The sequence below is a fragment of the Hemiscyllium ocellatum genome, chromosome 2, assembly GCF_020745735.1.
Source record: "Hemiscyllium ocellatum isolate sHemOce1 chromosome 2, sHemOce1.pat.X.cur, whole genome shotgun sequence".
Taxonomy (NCBI): Eukaryota; Metazoa; Chordata; class Chondrichthyes; order Orectolobiformes; family Hemiscylliidae; genus Hemiscyllium; species Hemiscyllium ocellatum.
Window position 1 is genome coordinate 82,945,362 of NC_083402.1, and position 24,322 is coordinate 82,969,683.

At 40.3% G+C, this 24,322-nt stretch overlaps 1 protein-coding gene across 3 annotated transcripts in view; it reads left to right on the top strand.

Moving 5' to 3' along the window:
• The window catches only part of vps13a (vacuolar protein sorting 13 homolog A), a 410,927-nt gene that overhangs the window by 312,191 nt on the left and 74,414 nt on the right, over positions 1-24,322 (top strand). For all 3 annotated transcript variants that reach the window (XM_060837965.1, XM_060837981.1, XM_060837974.1), the window contains exons 59-63: positions 1,976-2,087; positions 2,875-2,988; positions 6,966-7,108; positions 13,304-13,385; positions 13,490-13,603. In XM_060837965.1, the coding sequence (XP_060693948.1) occupies positions 1,976-2,087; positions 2,875-2,988; positions 6,966-7,108; positions 13,304-13,385; positions 13,490-13,603 (565 nt within the window). The remainder of the gene's footprint in view (positions 1-1,975; positions 2,088-2,874; positions 2,989-6,965; positions 7,109-13,303; positions 13,386-13,489; positions 13,604-24,322) is intronic.

Sequence of the window (24,322 nt, forward strand, 5' to 3'; positions counted from 1 at the left end):
TCTTAGAGAAATTGTCTATCAAAATTTTCAATTTCCCTGGCATTCCATCAGTTTCCATAGGCTTCTGATATAAAAATCCCACCAATGCTGCAGAAAACTATTTGGCCACTGGAAAATCTAGTATACTGTGTATGGTTTTTGTTGTTCTTTTCTGAAAGACCATACCTGCCATAAATGGAATGCAGCAGAGGATCAATAGACAATCCCTGAGATGGCAAATTCTTTTAAGGTCAGATTGAAGAAACTTGGTCTGCATTCTTAGGGATTTAGAATAACTAAGGATGTTGTCATTGAAACTTACAAATTTCTTAGCGAGTGATGGGATGAATCAAGATAAGATATTTCCCCTGACTGATGCACCTAGAACTAGGGGACATATTCTCGGAAAAAGGAGTCAACCATTTAAGACTGAGGTGAGGAAGTATTTCTTCACCAGAATCTTTGGAGTTTTCTACTCCAGTTGCCATGGAAGCTCAATCATTGAGCTTGTTCAAAAATAAACGATAGATTTCTGGATGCTAGTGACAGTGTGTACTGTCTGCATGATGCACTGCAATAATTCACCAAAGATCCTTAGACAGCACCTTCCAAACCCATGACCACTTCCACCTAGACGTACAAGGGCAGCAGGTACTTGGGAACACCACCACCTGCAAGTTCCCCTCCAAGCCACTCACCACCTTGACTTGGAAATATATCACCGTTTCTTTGCATTCGTTTGGTCAAAATCCTGCAATTCCCTCCTAATGGGCATTGTGGGTCAACCCACAGCATGTGGACTGCAGCAATTCAAGGCAGTAGCCCACCATCACCTTCTCAAGGGCAAATAAGGATGGACTATCAATGCTGGCTAGCCAGCGATGCCCAAGTCCCACAAATGAATAAAAAAAGGTATCTGAGGAAATTGAGGCAGGTCATCAGTCATTATTGAATTGTATCAAGGAGCAGGTTCGACTGCCATATTCCTGCTCTATTTCTTCCCACATTTCAGCCCATTCAGTGTTAACTTAATTTGCATGCTCTCATTCTGAACTGGGGCTTGAATTCTTGCCTTTTGACTCTTAAGACAAATGCATTACCAACTAAAGCATACTGTCTAATTCCTCCAATCGTGAAGGTGCAATGACTAGGTTCAACCATTGTCTCATATAGGTCAGAATAAAATCATTTTGCTTTCTCTTCATGTATCTCCAACCTTTCACATGAATCCACATTTTACTCATAAGACAATGGATGACAGCAAGAAGAATATGCACGACCCAATTCCAGAACCTTCCCAACTTGGGTAATTGCTCCTGCTTACTTCCCAAGTAACTGCACCACTCACTATCTAGCAAGGTTATTTAGCTCAAGTATGTTACAGTATCTCCTGATTATTTTTCTACTCTGGGAGGTGTGTGCAGCAGGAGAAAGATTTCATAATGAAAGACAAAAAAATGTACTGAAGAAGTAAAACAAATTCAAACAAAGACCTGCTGCCTCACAGCGCCAGGGACCCATGCTCGATTCCCACCTAGGGCAACTATCTGTGTGGAGTTTGCACATTCTCCCAGTGTCTGCGTGGGTTTCCTCCGGGTACTCAGGTTTCCTCCCACAATCCAAAGATGTGCTGGTCAGGTAAATTGGCCATGCTTAATTGCCCATAGTGTTAGATAGTCAGGGGTAAATGTAGAGGAATGGGTCTGGGTGGGTTATTCTTGGAGGGTCGGTGTGGACTTGTTGGTCCGAAGGACCTGTTTCCACACTGTAGGGAATCTAATCTAATCTAATGAAGAATGTTGCAGATTGCCAGACAAAGCTAAAATGGGATACAAATAATGGACCATCTATAGCAAGGGCTGTTTAATTTTAATTTGCCCAGTTGATGAATTAGCAGTATTTTGGTTATAATTATGATAAACATATTTTAATTGGCTGCATTTATTTCAACTTGAAATGTTTTTTTCATAAAGATTATATTATATACTTGCAACAGGTATTTTAAAGTCCTAATTCAAGAAATGGATCTGAAGTTAGATCTTGGTTTTCTTTATGCTGTGATGGACCTATTCACCCAATCAACAGATACAGTTCTTGCAGAGCAAAAGGTATAATACAAACATACATAAAATAAGTAAAAACAAAAAGGACATCTAACTTGTGTTTATTTTAATACCTCTTCATTTACTTCTAAGATATTTGTAATTTCAGTATTTCTACTTGAATAGAAATGCATTTTCTTTGAGTTACAGATTTGAGGCAGCAGATAGCTACATTAGTCAAAAACAAGTCAATCACTGCCCCATCTGATACCTATCCAATTCATTAAGTTTTTCCAAACTCTGTACTTCTGAGGCCTTCCTGTAGGTAAAGCCTGCCCTCTGCTGAATGCATCACCCGCATTTTCCCTAATCCACAAGCAGAACCATGGAAGCACTTTTGTTATGAATTATTTTCTTATCTTTGTTTAGTTGTCAATTTCCAGATAGCAGAGAAATCCAACAAATAATGGTTAGAAATAGAAGTTTTGCTAAAATGAGGGTACGCAATTTTCTTAAAAATGCTTCAACCCACCCACTGAGAGTAAGCTGATTGCATGCCCCCTCTTCCCTAATTAAAACCAGCATTGGGCAGTCTCGAAGTTGCTTGAGGTCAGATTTAAAATATTTACAACTTACCTTCTCATTTGACCCAGACCTCCCTGTTTAGGTGAGGTTCTAAATGTGTGCAATTAATTTTTAGGTAACGTGTGTAAAATACTCAAAATCTGAACGACCAACCAGAATTCGGAAGATAGTGCTACGAAATGTTAACCATGCTATTTGTGACATTGAAGTAATGCAATTCTAATTTATAAATTCCATATCTAATTGGTTGAATTACTTTGTTTTTAAGCTGGATCTATTCAAAAAGGACCTTGAGTATATTCAAACAGAGCTGTTGACTGAATCTGCCATTGACACCACACCTGTCAGTTTATATGAGTATTTCCATATTTCACCTATCAAAGTAAGTAAACATTTTAAGTATTTCACTGAATAAATGTACGATTTTATTAAAGCTATAATCAGATTTGAAGATCTTGTTTCTTGTTTATACAGTAATGGTATTTTCCCACAATGTGACTGCCGATTTCAGGGAATTACATGAACGGTTGCTTTTCTTATAAAATTATGCACTGTTTACCTCATTCTGTAGGTACTGTATTATCACAACACCACATTTACTCTACCTGTACTCAGCAATTGTAAAAATGCTCACTCGTGCTGGAGCCTTCAGGAATTCCTGTTGCTAGTCCCATATTAAACTCTCAACAGTGCACCTTTTCAAATGCTGCAAGTCAAGAACTGTCCTTTGTGGTTCATGTCACTGAAGAACTGGAAAGGCGATGTCTTCTAGAAGCAAATTCTAGAAGCACTTTGCTGACTAGGAATTGAAGATTGTAGCGGAGATGAAGGCCATCTTCTTTCCCCCAGATAGCCAGAGGAGAGCAGAGCACAAGAAGTTGCCATCCAGGTCAATGCTGTTTCCATGATCTGTAGAAACATTCAGCCATGCCATAAGCGATAAGCTATGTTCTGCTCTCTGCAAGGATAAGTGTTGTAATTTTGTCTCTGCTACCTAACACTTATTCTAACTCTGCTATTGCATCAAGCTCCCACCAAGGCAGCAGTATCTTCTCTTGTCTCTTGTATATCCCGTTTCCCCAGTCTTATCCTTCCTATCCTCTGCACTTCCTACTTTCTCACTCACTTGGGATACTTGCCCATCTTTGCTCCACCTGCATCCGCTCTCAATAGCTAAAAGTGCCAAGTACTTGTATCTCACTTAATCCCTCCCTTCATCTCATCTCGAGAGAAAATGTCTCACAATAGAACTGAAAGAGCCAAACCATAATAGGGTAGCTGACAAATGTCTCCTCACCAGAATCAAGACAGAATCCTTGATGCAGGATGTTCAGAGCTTCATGTCCTGGCAACCAAGAAAGTTAGATTATGACATACTGTACTGCTTCCTCAAAAGCACTGTGTAGGTGCTTAATATGTTGAAACTTCTACCCCTATTGTGCAACTCATTACACTGTTTCTGCAGCATTTAAAATGGTCTGTACCCACTAGAAACTTGTCCCTCTGGCCAACAGCTGCTCCTCCACTTCTGACGAATAAGCAACTCACTATGAAGTAGTGGCAAAGCTGTCTCCTGCACCATCCAGCTCAGATACTGTCACTTCAGTGGGTAATTTAGATAGATTAGACTTGAGAACACATTCTGAAGGTCATGCTTTCAGGATTCCTTGCACTTGAAGTTATCTGCAGCCAAATAGTCTTGTGAAAGAGAGGCACTGCTTAGAGTCATATAGACTCTACAGTATGAAAAGAGGCCATTTAACCCATTAGTCTGTGGGAGGAAAGCAGAGCATCCAGTCCAAATTCCACGCAGACATTCACCTACAGATGGAACCCTGGCAGTGTGAGGCAGCAGTGCTAACAAGGTACTCCAGTTTGACTCGGAATCGATTTCTGAAAAGACTGTTCATCTCTTGCATGGTGGGTCTTGACCAGTCCAGCAGTGAAAATCATTCTGTAGCATGCATTTGAACAGTGAAAGTGAATATATCTTTACAAAACTGAAAGTTTATCTACAATGATGTTTTACCCATGCCAACTGTATACCCTGTGTAAAATCTCCTCTTCCTCTGCGTCCCACTATGTCTAAGTGTAATCAAAACCTCCACAAAGGTGCAGAGAAAGCTGGCTGTGTAGTTGACTCTTCTGGTCTCAAGGACTTGGACAGTCCCTGATGCATTTGGGCCTTGAGAGCCGAGGTCTTCTGCTTAGATGCAAGCTCATCACCTCAACTTGAACTTCTGCCTCTTTGGAATAACAGGCAAAGGAGCAGATGGTGGGGCACTTGGAATGAGTTTGAGGTCTTTCATCCTCTTCTCACTTTGCCATTGATCCTGAGACCTATGATGAGAGCAGTGGAGTGCAGCTCCTTGCTAATATTTAGCAGTGTGTGAACTGGGTCTAGATGTTCAAGGGTGTCACCAACCTGTCCATGGATGTAGCTAGATGCATGTCTGCCAGAGACAGCACACTACTGGTAACATTAGAGACTTCTCCATCCTTCAGTATAACTTGGAGTGCCTCTGACAAACATGCCTGCTGTTCTTGTTTCTATGTGTGCATTTTGACAAAATCATTAATGACTGAGACGGAGGGCACATCTGCCCAGGACTGAGCAATTGATCTCCTCCAACCTCCTAAGTGCCAAACAGCCTGGGGCATTTCTTCTCCAGCCTTTGCAGAGATGTCTCTGTTATGTGCTCAGAATATCCCCCCATGTCTAATCTAGAAAATGTATCCACTGAGGTGATAGTTCACTAAAGGTGCAGATGAAAGCCTTGTTCGTGCATTCTGAGGGCTCAATAGCTTCCTCCTCAATGTTGAAGGTAAAGCAAATGGATATCTGACACTGGCCTTTTTACAGAGCATTGATGGGTGGTGCTGTTGTCTGCGTCAGTCAAGAGATGGAATTAGGTATCTAAGAGGAATAAAAGCTTGTTAATTTTTGGCATGAGGCAACAGTGGAGGTAATTGGAGAGCAGAGCAGCTCTGTATAGTACAGTGAAGCTTACTACGTTGTTTGCCTACTGAGGTCTCCCCATCCTCACATGAACAGTTGTATACTTCTCTGGCTTATTCAAGTGTTTACTCCTCATATGAAAAGGAGCTGACCCCTGCCAACTACCTTTGCCCAGTAATGAACCAATCTTACCTTCAATGATACAAAGGGAGATGTTGAATATGATGGGAATGGATGGAGAGAAATTAATAATGATGTATGAACAGGGGAAATGGTGAGGTATCCCTAGTGAAAACGTAGGAAGCACAGGGGACAGGAATGGTGGTAAGTTCAGGAGAATGATGTGTGTGAGGGCGATAGTGGACATGCTGCATACAATAATCCAAGAATAAGGGGTAAGCCATTTAGGACTTAAAAAGGGAAAGGTTTCCCCTCAGCACCTCATCCACTATGATCACTAGGTCCCTGTCTGCAAAGCAGGATAGGAGCTTTCCTTTCTATTTCATAATGTGAGAGGGCCAGTTCTTGTTTTTTGTAGCATCTAAATTGATGTGCCACTGGGCTAACAAGAAAATGGTGCAATAGATGCGCACTAGAAGATCACAGCAGGGACAGAGCTTCCACCATTCCTACAGTGTGATTCCACCGGAAAAGGCACCAAATAATCTAGCTGCCTGCTTAATGAGATGCAAAGTGGAAAATTTCCAAATCCCTTGGTGAAGTTTGTTCCTCCAGAAGGCAACTACAGTTTTAAATGTGGATGTAAACAGCATCCATTTCTTGCTGTCTGACTTGCACACTGTCAGTCACACATGCACGCACAAAAATTATGGGTGCTAGATATGGGAGTGCAGTACTTCTGAATTCGGGCTCAGGTGTTGTTTTGGGGTAAGACGTGGAGCCTGATACTACATCAGGCCAGCACTTTTTAAATGGAAAATAACATTCTTTTCATTTCTTGTGCAGACTGATTGTAATTAATTTTCACCCAATTGTACTTTATATAATTATACTACATACAGGAGGTGCCTGCTTTATTATTTTACTTGAGAGAATCTCTTGCAGAATAACGTCAAAGAAAGCCCATTGATTCAAATGATCCAATTGACACTTCAAATTTTGTAAGAACTAAGGGAATCTCCACAAAGTTAAATTCTAGAGAAGAATTCAGGGTTTCAGGAGTGCTTGTCATTACATATAACCTGACTCTGAAATTCAGGTCAAATTAGTCCAAATGAAAATTGTCTAAGATTTTCAGTTAGACTGTTTTATGGGGCAACAAAAACTACATATTCGAGCTTCTGACCATTACTGCCAGAATTACTTGATAGCATTTCAACATTGTTGCCAAGAGTTTCAGTAATTATCATTTTTTTGTGTTAATGTTTATGTTCTTGTAGCTACATTTGAGCTTCTCTATTAGTTCTGGAGGAGAAGAAAGTAACAAACAACAAGAAGCAGAACTGATCCCAGTGCAATCTCTGAACCTGTTGCTGAAAAGCATTGGAGCAACTCTCACTGACGTACAAGATGTTGTCTTCAAGTATGTGAATTACTTGCATGATTTTGTAATTATTCAGTGTACATTGTTGAAACACACTAAGGATTGCAATAGTGGCGTTTGAATACAAAATCAAACAATCTATTATTTAGTGAAAACATTTAACAGCTTGCAAATTCACAGTGCACCTTCTAGGACTTGACTATGTATTACCTAGACTGATGTTTTTGTAGAAGTTAGAGAGGTCTGCAATGCTTGAGGGTACCGTTGTTTTCTTGGCTGACGTTATTTTGTGGTACTGAGAGACAACATCACTACTTGAAGGTACTATGGTTCAAACATTAAGCTGAAGCACACCTGTTTATTAATGTGAATTCAAAGTATTCATTGCAAAATTCAAACAAATAAAGTCCAGCATATCTTTGTCCCTTAGGTTAATCTCCCAAAAACTCCCTTTACTGTTATTTGTTTAAAATATATTGACACACAAAAAATTGCTGCTGTAATTTTCCAGTGAAGAAATTTGGTGCATTCTGTTTTCTTTGTCTCTGAGATCTGAGCATTTCTGGCAAGGCCACAATCGTTACCTATTCATTGTCACATATACAGTCATAGAGATGTACAGCATGGAAACAGCCCCTTTGGTCTAACTCATCTATGCAGATCAGATATCCTAACCTAATGTAGTTCCATTTGCCAGCCCTTGGCCCATATCCCTTTAAACTCTTCCTATTCATATACCCATCCAGATGCTTTTAAATTTTGTAATTGTACCAGCCTCCACCACTTCCTCTGGCAGCTCATTCCATACACGTACCGTCCTCTGGGTGAAAAAGTTACCCCTTAGGTCTCTCTCATATCTTTTCCCTCTCACCCTAAACCTATGCTCTCTAGTTCGGGACTCCCCCACCTCAGGGAAAAGACTGTCTATTACCATATCCATGCCCCTCATAATTTTGTAAACCTCTATAAGGTCATCCCTCAGCCTCCGACGCTCCAGGGAAAACATTCCCAGCCTGTTCAGCCTCTCCCTATAGCTCAAATCCTCCAACCCTGGTAGCATCCTTGTAAATATCTTCTGAACCCTTTCCAGTTTCACAACATCTTTCCAATAGGAAGGAGACCAGAATTGCACGCAATATTCCAACAGTGGTCTAACCAATGTCCTGTACAGTTGCAACATGACCTCCCAACTCCTATACTCAATACTCTGACCAATAAAAGAAAGCGTACCAAATGCCGCCTTCACTATCCTATCTACCTGCATCTCCACTTTCAAGGAACTATGAACCTGCACTCCAAGGTATCTTTGTTCAGCAACACTCCCTAGGACCTTGCCATTAAGTGTGTACATCCTGCTAAGATTTACTTAGCCAAAATGCAGCACCTCGCATTTATCTGAATTACACTCCATTGCCACTTCTCAACCCATTGGCCCATCTGGTCAAGATACTGTTGTAATCTGATGTAACCCTCTTCGCTGTCCACTACACCTGCAATGGTCATTCAGACCTCAGAGTCAACTCCACCATTTATGATCACAGCTGATCATTCAACTTAATTGTCTGTTCCCATTTCTTCCTCTCCTTCATGTCCTTTGATCCCTTTTGTCCCTCGTTGTGATCTCCAACTCCTTTTTGAAATCATGCAGTGTTTTGGTGTTGACTGCTTCCTGTGGTGGCACATTCCAAAGGCTCACCACTCTCTGGGCAAAGAAATCTTTCTCAGTCCTAACATAGGTTTAACCACACTCTTAGACTCTGATCTCTGGTTGTGGACCATCTCTTGCATCTACCCTGTCTAGCCCTGTCAGAATTTTAGATGTTTCTATGAGATCCCCTATTCTTCTAAACAGAAGTGAATATAATCCAACTGATTCAACCTCTCAACAGTCAGCCCTGGTGTGCCAGCAATCAGTCCTGGAAGTCTTGGCTGTACTGCTTCCTCAACAAAGGAGACCAAAACTGCACACTATATTCAGGTATGGTCTTACCAAGGCCTTGTATAATAGCAACATATACCTGCTCCTGTACCCAAATCCTTCATGAACATACCATTTGCCTTCTTTACCACCCACTCCACCTGCTTGCTTACTTTAAGCAACTAGTGTACAAGGACACTGAGATCTCATTACAAATTCCCCTGTCAATTTAAAGCCAGACATAAGTCCTCCTGTTTTTGGTACCATGTCAATGACATCACATTTAATTGACATTATGCTTCATCTGCCATGCATTAGCCACTAGGTCTGCATCCTCCTCACAACTTACCATCCCACCAAGTATTGTCATCTGTAAGTTTGGAGATTATTACATTTAGTTCCCTCATTTAGTAAATCATTTATATATGTCAATAGCTGAGATCCTGGCACTGATCCTTGCAGCATATGCCTGCCATTCAGAAAACGAACCATTTTTTTCCTCTATGGTATTGTTACGAATTTGATTTGCCCAATATGTATGTTGATAAAAGTCATAATGACAGGTGTTCCTTTATTACATGCACCTCTAACCTCCTGTTTAATGCCATTGCCATCACCCCCTACTGCTTGGAGGTCTATATACAACCCACATTAGCCCCTTTTCTGAGCTCTACCCATTCAGATTACACATCAGAGCCAATATCCTTCCTCAGTAATGTGTTAATTTCCACTTGAACTATCAATGCAAATCCACCGCCATTTCCTTTTTGTCTGTTCTTCCTCAATACTGAATACCCTGAATGTTCAGTTCCCATTCCTGGTCACCCTCCAGCCATATCTCCTCAATTTCAAGCATATTCTTATCTATTTGAGAGTTTAATTCATTAGTCCACTTTTGTGAATGCATCACACATTAAGACACAAAGCCGAGAGGCTTGTCTTTTTAACATTATTTGTCCCAACTCCATTATTTTTCACTGTGGCCCTGATTAGTGTTGGCTGTTGATTTTGCTTCTTATCACTTTTCTCATTCCCTGTCTTATATTTTAGTCTTGAATTCATCATCTTCTGGCTCCGTGCATAGGTTCTCATCTCCCTCCCAAATACTAACAAATCCTCTAGGACATCAGTCCCAGTCCTGCCCAAGTCAAAACTTGGCAACTTGAAAATGCCCTGAGTGTGCATCCATTTTCTGGGAAGCCAAGTGATTCTCCTTCATGTGCTAGTAGGGCCCGTCTTCAAAAATCTCCACTAAACCTGTCAATCTGTATTTCCTTTTGTAAGATCAAGTAAATTGGTTATCATACTAGACTTTAAATGTATTGTTAGGATTTCCTTCATAATAGATGTCAATATTTACCCCCAATGTCTAATATTCCAAGTTCTTGCTTGGCTCAAACAGGAGTTTTCTATTCACTCACTTCCAATCTGATGGAACCCATTGCAAAGTTAAAAATATTGTTAAAATGACTACACACTCTGCATAGCTCAAAATGAAGCCTCAACCACAAGATTTTTGAAGGCATCTTTGAAGAATTTTCAATTCAAGATTTCAAAGCTGCATTCAGAGTTTTTTTTTGAAATCACCTTGAAAAGTTGTTCCTTGCCTTTATCAGATCCTGGGTCAGACTTGCAATGCAAAAATTTATTTTCTAAAAAAATTAATCATTTTTTGCGGATTGTGGGAATCGCTGGCTGGCCAGCATTTATTGTCGGTCCTTTATTGTCCTTGAAAAGGTGGTGGTGAGCTGCTTTCTTTAACTGCTGCAGTATACCTGTTGAAGGTTGACTGACCCACAATGCCATTAGGGAGAGAATTCCAGGATTTTGACCCAGTAACAATAAAGGAATGATGATATCCTTCCAAATCAAGATAGTGAGTGGCTCAGTGGGGAATTTGAAGGTGGTAGTGTACCCATATATCTGCTGCCCTTGTCCTTCTAGGTTGTGGGTTTAGAAGGTGCTGTCTTAGGATCTTCAGTGAATCTCTGTAGTACATCTTGTGGATAATACACGTTGCTGCTACTGAGATTGGATGGTGGGGGGGGGGGGGGGGAGCGGAGGAGATGCTTGTGGATATGGTGCCAATCAAGCAGGCTGTTTTATATCTTGAAGATACAGTGAAAGGTGTTTTGTCATCACAATCCAATACCTTTTTGAGGTACAATAAGGATAAAGAGAAATTATGTAAATAAGAGTTCATCTTCAGTTCAAATAGGGGTCTCAAGCATGGCTTCAGGGCTTCCACAAGGTCACTGCGAGGCATTCTGGTCCTCAGTGAGTCCCACTCTGGGAACAGCAACAGTGATGGTGATGGCCCAAGAGACTCAGGCTCTGCTGCTGCTATCTTGCTGACACTGCCAAGGTCTTCAAGCCTACAGCTATCAGGAATCTTCCCTTCTCTGAACTCCAGGCCTATCACTGCCCCCAAGAATCCAGGCTCCAGGCCAGCTGCCTCCAGGAGTTCCACTCCAGACACTACTATCATCAAGAGCATAGTTTCCAGGCCTGCTGTTGCCGGCAAGAGTCCTACCTCCTGGAGTCCTCTTTCCTGACGTCACCACTGCCATGAGGTCAGGCTCAGAGCCTACCATTGCTGTGAGTGCAGGCTTCAGGCATCGCAGCCAAGAGTCCCAGTCCACGCTGCTGATGCTGCACCCACCACCCTGCTGACACCACTCCAACTTCTGATGATGAAGAGAGGAAGACAAGGTTAAAGGTGAAAAGTATGTAGAGAAAATGGTGCCACTGGCCTGGTGCGGATGAGCTCTGATGAGCCCAGCGGTTACCTATTGAGCTGTGCCATCTTGATTTTTCAATGGTGATGGTTTCTAGGAGATTAGCAGTCACTTTGTTGTTGCTCATAGCAACTGCTTGCAACCAAAATCGTTCTTCCTTAAATTAAGTCTACAAGTGAGTATGCCTTATAATTTAATCATTTTTGACTTTTCTAACCTATAAAAACAAGCAGTGGTATTGCTTTGGGGAACTCAAATAGACACCACAGCAATATAGCTATCTTTTGACAATTTTGTATTAATTTTCTAACAAGAGCCAAGATTCAATAAACCAATGTGTTTAATGAATAATAGAGTTCTGCTTAAATCAAAATAGTAATGTCCATTTTTATTCTTTTGTCTCTTTTGATTGGTTGAAATTGACTTTTGGATCTTGTCTAACCAAAAGTCCATTGATCTGACGTTGCTCTCGCCTATCAAAAAGTCAGAAAACAAGTAAAACAATGCTAATAAATGATTTAAAACATGCAAAATAAGGTTTTAAGAACCTAAGATTATAAGAATATAAAAGATACTATTGGTTAAAGAGTACTTGGAACCAAAATTAACTTGGAGCAAGAACAGTCATAAGGAAAGAAAAGAGAGATAAGGAAGCAGAAGTCTAAAGTTTACTTCTCATGCCAAGTGCAGGATCTTACCTTTGGGTTTCGGGACTGTGTTGTAAATATTATTTGGGAGTCAGAGATCCATGCCGTTTGAGAAACAAATATCCACTGTAATTTTCCCAAAATTGAAGAATTGCTGTCCAATTTAGAATAGTGGTCAGCACTCAAAGACAACAGACCAATTGGAGGTCCTCTAGCACTTGAAAAAGTAACTGGTTTCTGATGTAAATGAAGGAAAATGCAAGAGGACCATGGAGGGACCTTTCTCCAACATTTCTTCTTTTGCAATAAGAAAAAATACCTTTAGCAACTGGACCAGTACTGTAACTGAAGCCAGTTGGGGAGAGGCTGCAATCCCACCTGGAGTCCAAGTTCCATGCCTACTTCCAGAGGTGACCTCTGGGTAGCCACACTTTTCCCTACTAACTATGGGACCAAGACACAAAGTAGGACATTCCGACCAGCCTCCAATTATTGACCATAACAGACCTTTAAATAGCTCCACTTTCTGGTTGAGTCTTCCCATTCCTAATCGTCCTCCACTGGTAATTCCCCCAAGGGTAGGATCAGAATCTGGGAACTGGATCTGGCTAGCAGCTTGAATTTATTACCTACCTGCCTATTTCTCTGGTTTGCCCTATTGTGACAAAAATATTCATTCCTAAATAGCTTTATTTTACGAGTGTACTGGAAAAATATTATCCACAGGTTTAGTTCAAACATACTTGCTTTCAAACTTTTGTAGTAATTTATAGGTTAGTTTGTGTTTTGCAATCTCTACCATAGAGCTATGGTAATTGTGAAAGATTTTGAAGTTTTAAATCTTTTCATCACAGGTTTGTGTCGCTTAACATTTTACAAGATAGATAAATAAATCTTTGTGCTTAATATTCAAATAATCGATTCTTTGCAGGCTTGCATTTTTTGAAATCCGTTATCAGTTTTATACTACACAACAACTTCAGTGGGAGGTACTCCGACATTACTCCAAGCAGGTATGTACAATATTTCATGTGCAGTTTTAAATATTATTAATAATCCCCAGTACAAGTAGTTATAATAATTTGTTTTCAAACAATTTTTGATTCTCTCCCTCTAGGCAATCAAGCAATTGTATGTGCTTGTTCTTGGACTAGATGTCTTAGGCAATCCTTTTGGTTTAATCAGAGATCTATCAGAAGGAGTTGAAGCCTTTTTCTATGAACCTTATCAGGTCAGATTTCAAGATTTCAATTTATGAACTACTTAATACATAAGCTCTTTATTTGGAATTCTCTAGTCATAAGTAAACCAAATGTAATTTACGAGATGTATTATTTTGTGTGCATATTTCTATACACAGCAAATCAGTGATGTTTTTTGCCAAATTTAGGTAGTATGTGCTAGCTTTTTTAAGGTCTGTGACTAGAAGATGACTCGATCCTTTATCATTGGATTTATTGCATTATGATGCATTATCATTTCTTATCATTTGAATTCTATTTGCCTTTTGAAAATTAAGAAATAATTTAAGCATTTTTTGAAATAACTGCATCAAATTTTATATGGCGCATTGTTACAATGACATTATAGTCTTAACAGAAAATTCACTGAAGATTATCACATCTTATCCTTAATTAACCCTCCCCAGCTGCCTACAACTGTGTAAGTGAGGCTGTAACCGCACATTGATCTGACCATCTATGCACCCCCATTTCAGATTTTCCACCTTTGTCCTACCCAGGCAGACTAGGACGCAGGTCAGGGTTATTGACCTGAGGGAGTTTTTTTAAAAATCAAGTTGGCATCATGCAGGAAGGCTATAAGTTGATTGTCTGGCGAGAATTGACCACTTTTTTCCCTTTTACCAAAGTTAGGGAGCTACTCTAAAGAGCTAGGGAGCATGAGGACAGAGTAGTAATGTTACTGAGTTTATAATTCAAGCGGTTGGGCTAATGATTTGGTGGTGAGCTGAAAATGTGTTGCTGGTTAAAGCACAGCAGGTTAGGCAGCAAAATGATTTGGTGGCATTGGTTCAAATTCGATTATAGAATCTTGTGGAATTTAAATTTAAGCAATTAATTAAAATCGAAGGCTACAACCAGTAATGAAGACAACCATTCATTGGAATGGTAGAGGGGAGGTCCTGGAGACAGTCACAGTACTGAAAAAAAAGTACGAGGGGAAGATGAGTGGGCACTAGATAGGATAGCTTGAAGAATAGAGAAAAAGTCTGAATGACATTACAACAAAGTCATACCATGTTGAGCAGAGATGATGAGGGGAAGGCTGGTGATGTGGTGCACATGGACTTCCAAAAAGCCCTTGATACAGTGCTGATATGAAGGGCTTATCATGAAAAACATTTGAGGACTCTGGGTCTGTACTTGATGGAGTTTAATAAGGATGAGGGGAGATCTCATTGAAACTGATAAAATACAGAGACCTATTGATAGAGTGGACTTGGAGAAGATGTGCCTACTAGCAGGGGAGGCTAGGATGGACGGGCAAAGCCTCAGAGTGAATAGATGACCCTTTGAAACTGAGACAAGGAAAATTTCTTCAACCAGAGTGTGGTGAATCTGTGGAACTCAATGCTGCAGAAGGCTTTGGAGAGTAAGGCATCGAATGTATTTAAGAAAGAGAGACAAGTTCTTAATTAGTAAGTGATCAAGGATCAAGGGGGAGAAGACAGGAGAATGGGTTTGAAAAACTTATCAGCCATAATTGAATGGCAGAGCAAACTTGATGGATTGAATGGTCTAATTCTGCTCCTATATCATATTGTATTATAGCCACAGACATGATTGTACAGAAAGTTGTAAGTCCTTGAATAAAATCAACAGAGACAATATAGACACAAAAATGCCTGAGGCTTGAGAAATAGAGCGATAGTTAATGGATTTTTTCTGTGCTGGAAAATGGTTTATTGTGCAGGCCTTTCCTTAGATGTGTAAATGATGTAGATATTGGTGTGCAGGTGACAATTTCAAAGTTTATGGATGACACAAACTTTTGAGGATTGTGAACTGAGGAAGACAGTATAAATTTTCCAGAGGACATTGACAAGTTGGTGGAATGGACAATTAGGTAAGAGATGAAGTATGAGGTGATTGACTTTGATGCAAAGAACATGGAGACAGTATAAAACAAAGGGTGTTATTCCAAAGTATATGCAGGAGAATGAGTCATTACAGGTGGCAGGACAGATAGAGAACGTGGTTAATAAATCATACAGTATTCTAGGCTTCATAAAAAGGGGCATAAAGTATAAGAGCAGGGCAGTTGTAATGAGCTTGTAGAAGACACTGGCTGCACTCAGCTGAAGTATTATATATATAGTTCTGTGCACCACACTGTAGGATGGATGTAAATCAGTTGGAGAGAGTGCCGGTGTCCCTTATGAGAAGGTTCCAGGGTTCATATACTTCAGTTTTGAAGAAAGTTTGACTCTGTTTATCTTTGAGATAAAGCTAGGAGGAGATTTGATAGAATTTTCCAAATTGTGACAAAGTCAATAAGGTAAACTGTTCCTATTCCTAAATGGATAAAGAATCAGAGGGCATGTTTCAAGTGTTTTGCAAAAGAAGAAGATGCAAAGTGAGAAAACAAATTACACAGCAAGCCATTAGAATCTGGAATGCACTGTCAGCAAATATGGTGGAAGCAAGTTTGATTGAGACATTCACAAGGGCAATAGATGATTAATTTAATTAGAAACAATGTGCAGGCTTATGGGGGAAAAAAGCAGGAGAGTGGCACTGTAATAAAATGCTGAAAGATCCGATGTGGACACACAAGACCAAATGACCACCACCTTCTCCATAACAGTTTAGTGATTCTGAGACCTGGGAAATGAAAGTTTTTTTGTTTGATAGTAAGGGTTAAATGAAATATTTTGATTAATCTCCCTATACTTAAGTAGAAAAAAGGATGGCGAGTGAGTCTTTGTTTTCTAATAAGTTTTATCAGCTACTGACCAGTAGAGTTGATAAGTAGTTGCCAGTGGGTTTCATTTATGTGGACTTTCAGAAGACTTTCACTAAGGTCCCATGTAAGAGATTAGCATGTAAAGTGAAAGCACATTGAATCGTTGGGCTACTGAGATGGATAGAGAACTGATGGGCAGACCAGAAATAAAAAGAAAAAAAAGGTATTTTAGGTGTTGGACATGATTTCCTTGAATTCCAGGAGCAGCAATTACTGTTTTATATGCTGTTGCATTGTTTTGGAACATTGGAGAAAAAAATAAAGTCAAAACAACGGCACTTTTGAAAAGGAGAGGGACAGACAAAGACAGCACATCGTCAGGTCAGTGCAGGAGAGAGAGAGAGAGAGACAAAGAAACCCACACTGCTAACTGACACAGCAGTGAACCTGTGCATTTACTGCCTTTGCTGTTGAATTCATGTATTGCTGGACATCGGAGTGCGTCTGGGAAAATTAACAAACAGTGAAATTCACAACTAATCTTGGAGGATCCTGTTTGGGAGAGGTCACAGCGCAAAAACAGATAACTGAATAGTTTTAAGTATAGCCTTGCTGTAAATCTACAATAGTGAATAGAGTGGGTTCTTTCTTGATTATGTGTTTTATTTGAGATACGTCTCTTGATTAATGTTAAAAATGTAAGCCATAAGTATTAAGTTAGCCTGGAGCAGTGTTTGTAGAGCAATAAGATGGTGCTATTTTCTGGGTCAGTAGACTGGAAGAAGCAAAAATGGCCCTGAGTAGAGTCATATGCTCTTCTTGTCAGATGTGGGAGTTTAGGGAGACTTTATGTGTTACTGAGGATTATATCTGCAATAAATGCTGTTGGTTACGAATCCTATCAGATCGAATGGATCAGTTAGAGGCAATGAGGAATTTACAAGAGGAAGGTGGTATGATAGATGGCACTTATAGGAAGGGAGAAAAGCCATAGATGCAGTCACACAGATGAGCTAACTCCTGGAAAGGTAAGAGAGGTAGGCAGCTAGTGCAGGAGCCTTCTATGGCTATCCCCATTTCTTGGGAAATAAGGCAGGGCAGGTGACTGAGGTGTCAGTGGGGGAGCACTTTGGGGGCCAGCGACCATAATTCTATTAGTTTTAAAATAGTGATGCAAAAGAATGGTGTAGATCTTAAAATTGAAGTTCTAAATTGGAGGATGGCTAATTTTGACAGTATCAGGCAAGAACTTTCAAAAGCTGATTGGGAGCAGATGTTTGTAGGTAAAGGGACAGCTGGAAAATGGGAAGCCTTCAGAAATGAGACAATGAGAGCCCAGAGACAGTATATTCCTGTTAGGATGAAAGGATAGGCTGCTGAGTGTAGGGAATGCTGGGTGACTAAAGAAATTGAGAGTTTGGTTAAGAAAAAGAAGAAAGCATATGTCAGATTTGGACAGTCAGGATCGAGTGAATCCTTGGAAGAGTATAAATGCAGTAGGCGTATACTTAAGAGGGAAATCAGGAAGGCAAAAAGGGGACATGAGATAGCTTTGGCAAATAGAGTTAAGGAGAATCTAAAGAGATTTTACAAATACATTAAGGACAAAAGGCTAACTAGGGAGAGAATAGGCCCTCTCAAAGATCAGCATGGTGACCTTTGTGTGGAGCCACAGGAGATGGGGGAAGATACTAAATGAGTATTTTGCATCAGTATTTACTGTAGAAAAGGACATTGAGGACATAGAATATAAGGAAATAGATGGTGACATCTTGAAAAATGTACATATTACAGAGGAGAAAGTGCTGGATATTTTGAAATGCATAAAAGTGGATAAGTCCCCAGGACCCAGTCAGGAGTACCCTAGAGTTCTATGGGAAAGTAGGGAAGTGATTTCTGGGCCCCTTGCTGAGATATTTGTATCACTGATTGTCACAAGTGAGTTACCAGAAGACTGGAGGTTGACTAACGTGGTGCCACTGTTTAAGAAAGGTGGTAAGGACAAACCAGGGAACTATAGACTGGTGAGCCTGACATCGATGGTGGGCAAGTTGTTGGACGAAATCCTGAGGGACAGGATGTACGTGTATTTGGCAAGGCAAGGGCTGATTAGGTTGTGCGTAGGAAATCATGTCTCATGAACTTGATTGAGTTTTTTGAAGAAGTAACAAAGAGGATGGATGGGGGCAGAGTGGTTGATGTGATCTATATAGACTTCAGTAAGGTGTTCAACAAGGTTCCCCAAGGGAGACTGGTGAGCAAGGTTCGATCATATTAAATACAGGGAAATCTAGCCATTTGGATACAGAATTGGCTTGAAGGTAGAAGTCAGAGGGTGGTAGTGGAGCGTTGTTTGCCAGACGGGAGGCCTGTGACCAGTGGAGTGCCACTACTTTTCATTATTTATATAAATGATTTGGATGTGAGTATAAGAGGTACAGTTAGTAAGTTTGCAGGTGACACCAAAATTGGAGGTGTTGTGGACAACAAAGAAGATTACCACAGATTACAACTGGATCTTGATCAGATGGACCAGTGGTCTGAGGAGTGGCAGATGGATCTTAATTTAGATAAATGGGAGGAACTGCATTTTGGAAAAGCAAGTCTTAGCAGGACTTATACACTTAATGGTAAGGTCTTAGGGAGTGTTGCTGAACAGAGACTTTAGAGTGCAGGTTTATAGTTCCTTGAAAGTAGAGTCGAAGGTAGCTAAGATAGTGAAGAAGGCATTTGGTATGCTTTCCTTTATTGGTCAGAGTATTGAGTACAGGAGTTGGGAGGTCATGTTGTGACTATACAGGACATTGGATAGGCCACTTTGGAATATTGGGTGCAATTCTGGTGTCCCTCCTATCAGAAGGATGTTGTGAAACTTGAAAGGGTTCAGAAAAGATTTGCAAAAATGTTGGCAGGTTGGAGGATTTGAGCTATAGGGAGAGGTTGAATAAGCTGGGGCTGTTTTTTTCCTGGAGCGTCAGAGGCTGAGGGGTGACGTTATCGAGATTTATAAAATCATGAGAGGCATGGATAGGATAAATAGACAAAGTCATTTTCCCTGGGGTTGGGGAATCCAGAACTAGAGGACATAGGTTTACGGTGAGAGGGGAAAGATATAAAAGAGACGTAAGGGGCAACCTTTTCACGCAGAGGGCGGTACGTGTTTGGAATGAGCTGCCAGAGGAAGTGGTGGAGGCTGGTGCAATTGCAACATGTTAAAGGCATCTGGAAGGAAATGTGATTAGGAATGGTATGGAGGATATTGGCCAGGTGTTGGCAAGTGGAACTAGATTAGGTTGGGATATCTGGTTGGCATGGATGAGTTGGTCTGAAGGGTCTGTTTCCGTGCTATACATCTCTGTGACTGTAATAGATGTCATTTTTCCAGTGGCAGCCAGTAATTAGTGGGGTGCTGAAGGGATCAGTGCTTGGAAACCAGTTATTCACAAAAAATGTTCAGGATTTAGACAAGGAAACTATAACAAGACTAGTTAGGGTAAACACAGGGAAATCACTCATGACCAGAGAGACCAGGACAACAGTTCACTGTTGAGGTTTGCAACAGAGATTCAAAATTTCATCATTGAGAGAGTGGTGAACCTGTGGAATTCTCTGCCTCAACCTCTTTCTATGACAGAAACATTGAACATTTTCAAAGAGAAGTTGAGTATATTCCTTCGAACTAAAGGGATCAAAAGGTATATGGTGAAAGCAGGAGCAGGGTACTGAGTAGGATGATCAGCCATGATTATATTGAATGATGGAGCTGGTACAAAGGACTGAATGGCCTGTTCCTGTTCCTATTTTCTATATTTATTATTGACAGTGGAATGACAGGACTGCTGAACTTCCTGGGGAGTATGTCATGTGTAAATGGAAATTCAGGATATTCTCTTTTTTCTGGGAAAACAACATTTGTAGGAATTGTCAGCTGCAGCAGGTTGAGCTGTAGCATATCTACCAGGTTGGCAGCTTCCTGAATAGCATATTTACAAATATGGTCACCTGTAGCTTAACAGGATGCAAGAACAGAAATGGGTAATCACCAAGCAGTTAAGAAGAAACAAGCAGCCCACCTTGACTACATGAGTACTTTTCAACTAGTATTTGATTAATTTGATGGTTCATCTGGCAAGTGCTGCCAACAGCTTAGCTGTACATGAAGATCTTTAGTTAAATAAGTTTAGAAGAGCAGTAGTGACAGGAGACTCAATAGTTAAGAGAACATACAGGCAGCTTTGTGACTATGGTTACAAATCGAGAGTGCTTTGTTGACTCCATGTTACAAAAATCAAGGATATCACTAACTGGCTGCTGAATATCCAGAGAGTAGTGGATCAGCAACTAGCAGTTTTGGTTTACATCAACAGTTATATAGGTGGGAAAAATGATGTAGCCTTGCAGTCAGAATCTTTGGAGCTACATAAGATATAGCAATAGAAGTAAGCCAGTTAGCAATAGAAGTAAGCCAGCAAGCCTGCTCTGCAATTCAATGAGTCATGCCTGAGCTGCTAATCCTTAATTCCACTTTCCTGCCTTTTCTCTATGAGCCTTGATTTCCTTGTTGATCACAAAAATGTTGGTCTCAGCCTTGAATATATTTAATGACACTGCCTCAACAGCCCTCTATGGTAAAGAATTCCACAGGTTGACTGAGAGAAGAAATTCTTCCTCATTTGCATCTTAGATGAGCAACTCCCTTATTCTGAGGCTATTCCTCTGGTCCTAGACTTCCCCAAAAGGGAAAATAGCCTTTCTGCTACTACTCTGCAAAGTCCTTTTAAGAATGTTTGGCGGACCCTCTATCATTTTTTTATATTGCGAATACAGAACGAGATAGGAAGTTAGCAACTACGACCTTCAGGGATATGCCTTGTTACACTTCAAATGAGTATAGAAATAGTAAATGATTACTAAGAGAGCTGGTGCAGAAGGAGGGGCTTTAGGTTCTTGGGACACTAGGTTCAGTTCTCAGTGATCTGGGATGTTGGATGTTGGATGCATTGCTCCTAAAAACAATTGCTCCTAATTGCCATAACCAATTTCCTTGTGAAGTGAATTGTTAATACTTCTGGTATGGCTTTAAACTGTGTTTGAGAACCACATGGCAACAATTAATAGCTGTACCAAGGTGCAAAGGATAGAGACAAAGCTAGAATAGGACATAGCCAGGTATTACCTATTCATCAAGAAGGAAAATAATGAAATCTACATTAGAGTTGCAATGCATGTAAATGAATGTGCAGAGAGTAGTAAATAAAGTTGAGAAACAGCAGACACAGATAGCCACATGGAAATATAAAGTGCTAGTAACAAAGACCAGCTCAAAGAAAGGCAAGACTGGGTATTAAATATCCTTGAATGCTAGATGTTCAGGAAATATTGGGTAGGAAGAGGTATCTGTATTGATTAAGGAAAACAATGCAGTGTTGAGAGGAAGTCACAAAAAGACCAAGAACAGAGTTGATACAATCAGAGGTAATTATTGATTAGTGTAATCTGTAGGCTACCATTTAGTTGGAAAGATGTATAGAACTAAATTTGCATGGAAATTACAGAGAAATGTCATAGTTATAAAGAGCTGCCAGAGGAAATGGTGGAGGCTGGTACATTTGCAACATTTAAAAAGCATTTGGATGGGTTATATGAATAGGAAGGGTTTGGAGGGATATGGGCTGGGTGCTGGCAGGTGGGACTAGATTGGGTTGGGATATCTGATCAGCATGGACGGGTTGGACCAAAGGGTCTGTTTCCATGCTGTACATCTCTATGACTCTATGACAGAGAGAAATGAGTAGGGAATATTCTATTGCATATGTTCCCAGTCTAAGAAGGAACTAGGTTTTGCTGGACTTGGTTCTTGGAAATTAAGTGATTTAAATAGATAATGTATCAGTAGAGAAATATTTAGGAGTCAGTGATTGTTATACCAAAAAGTTTTAAAATGTCCTATGGAAAAGGAAAAGGAGCAATACTAGATTAGAACAATTAACAAGGGAAAGTCAAATTCACTGGTGTGAAAAAAAAGGAGTAACTGTGACTGAAGATAGGGCTACCTTTAAAGAGATCTCAGATGCAGTCAAGGCAAGTTCTTGTGAAGAGAAAAACAAGGCAAACAATTTGAGTTTCCTGGACAGCATAAGAGGTATTAAGATGAAACAGAAAATCTGTGCTCAATTGTATTATCCACTTAACAATGTAGAAGGTTCAGAGGGAATTTACAAAGCAAATAAGGAAATCAAAGAGAAACTGAAGCGAGACAATCATATAAAATGGAATCCAGAAATCTTCTATGAGCATGTAAATATTAAGAAGGTGGTAAGGAGTGGTTAGGAATCAAAAAGTAGATTTATACATGTAGACAAAGGCATGAATCAATTACTAAATGAGTAGTTTGCACCTTCCTTTACCAAGGAAACATACAGCTCAGGTGATGGTGAAAGATTAAATCATTCCGACACTTAAAGAGTTTAAAATTGATGATCTAGGATAGGCTGTGTACTTAAATTTGATACCGTATTCAGACTGACCATAGATATACGAACAGAGATAGAATATGGATGAAATGTATCCAGTGATACTGAATGAAATGAGTGGAAAATTTGGGATACTCACCATAATTTAACACTCTTCCTAAGACTTTGAGAGGTCATGCCAGAAGACTGGAGAATTGAAAATTATTGATAAGGAGGCTGCAAACATAAGCTGAAAATGTGTTGCTGGAAAAGCGCAGCAGGTCAGGCAACATCCAAGGAACAGGAGATTCGACGTTTCGGGCATAAGCCCTTCTTCAGGAAACTTGAAAATATTGTGATATGTAATGAAGGTAGATTAGATTCCCTACAGTGTGGAAACGGCCCTTCAGCCCAGCAAGTCCACACCGACCCTCGGAAGAGTAACCCACCCAGACCCATTTCCCTCTGTCTAATACACTAATAGGCAATATGGAATGGCCAATTCACCTGATCTGCACATCTTTAGACTGTAGGAGGAAACCGGAGCACCCGGAGGAAACCTACGCAGACACGGGGAGAATGTGCAAACTCCACACAGACGGTTGACCGATGCCCGAATCGAACCTGGGTCCCTCGCGATGTGAGGCAGCAGTACTAACCACTGAGCCACCATCCGTAGTACAGAACTTCAAACAAATGTAGACTGATTCACAGAATGGGCAGACATTTAGTTCAGGGAGGTGTGTGTGTGAGTCACTTTGGTAGGAAGAATATGGAGACAGTACAAAATAAGGGAGCAGAGGAGGCTGCCAGGAGAGGTTATGAGAATAATAAATAAAGCATTCAGTATCCTGGACTTTATCAATAGAGATATAAAGTATCAAAGCAGGGATGATATGTTCACACATAACTGAATGGTTCCAGAGATAAGAAACATTGGTTATATACAAAGGTTGAGGAAATTGGAACTGGTCTTTTGAGTAAAGAATATTGAGATTTGATGTAGATATTGTCACAAAGCTGATCCTTTTTTCTAAAAGCTGTTCCTTTTCTCAAGGATGCTATATCCTTGATTTTTTTCAGAGGGGTCATAAAATAGTCCTGGCTCTGAAACAACTGGTTTGGTACAGAGATGAAAGGGTTTGCTGAGAGGCCTTTTGTTAATATGTAAACAGGTGAGACTTTAGGCCACGGCTGTCATGTTTTGGAAGTAATCTGTATACTGAGAGGGGAGTGGTCAGTCCTGAAAACTGAAGTTCTGTTTGAGTCAGTTCAAAGGGCTGTGTGGAAACAAGCTACTCGACTCTCTCTGCTTCTGCCCTTCTAATTTTGACTTGTGAGCCTTTGTTTCATTTTTGCCCTGGGTTTAAGGGGTTTGTTTATTGGGACTGTTGCATACATTTTCGGAACAGTGGAATTAAGTCTAGTATGGATAGACTGTGGTATTCTGTTATAGAGTCATAGAGATGGATAGCATGGAAACAGACCCTTCAGCCCAACCCATCCATGCCGACCAGATATCCCAACCCAATCTAGTCCCACCTGCCAGCACCTGATCCATATCCCTCCAA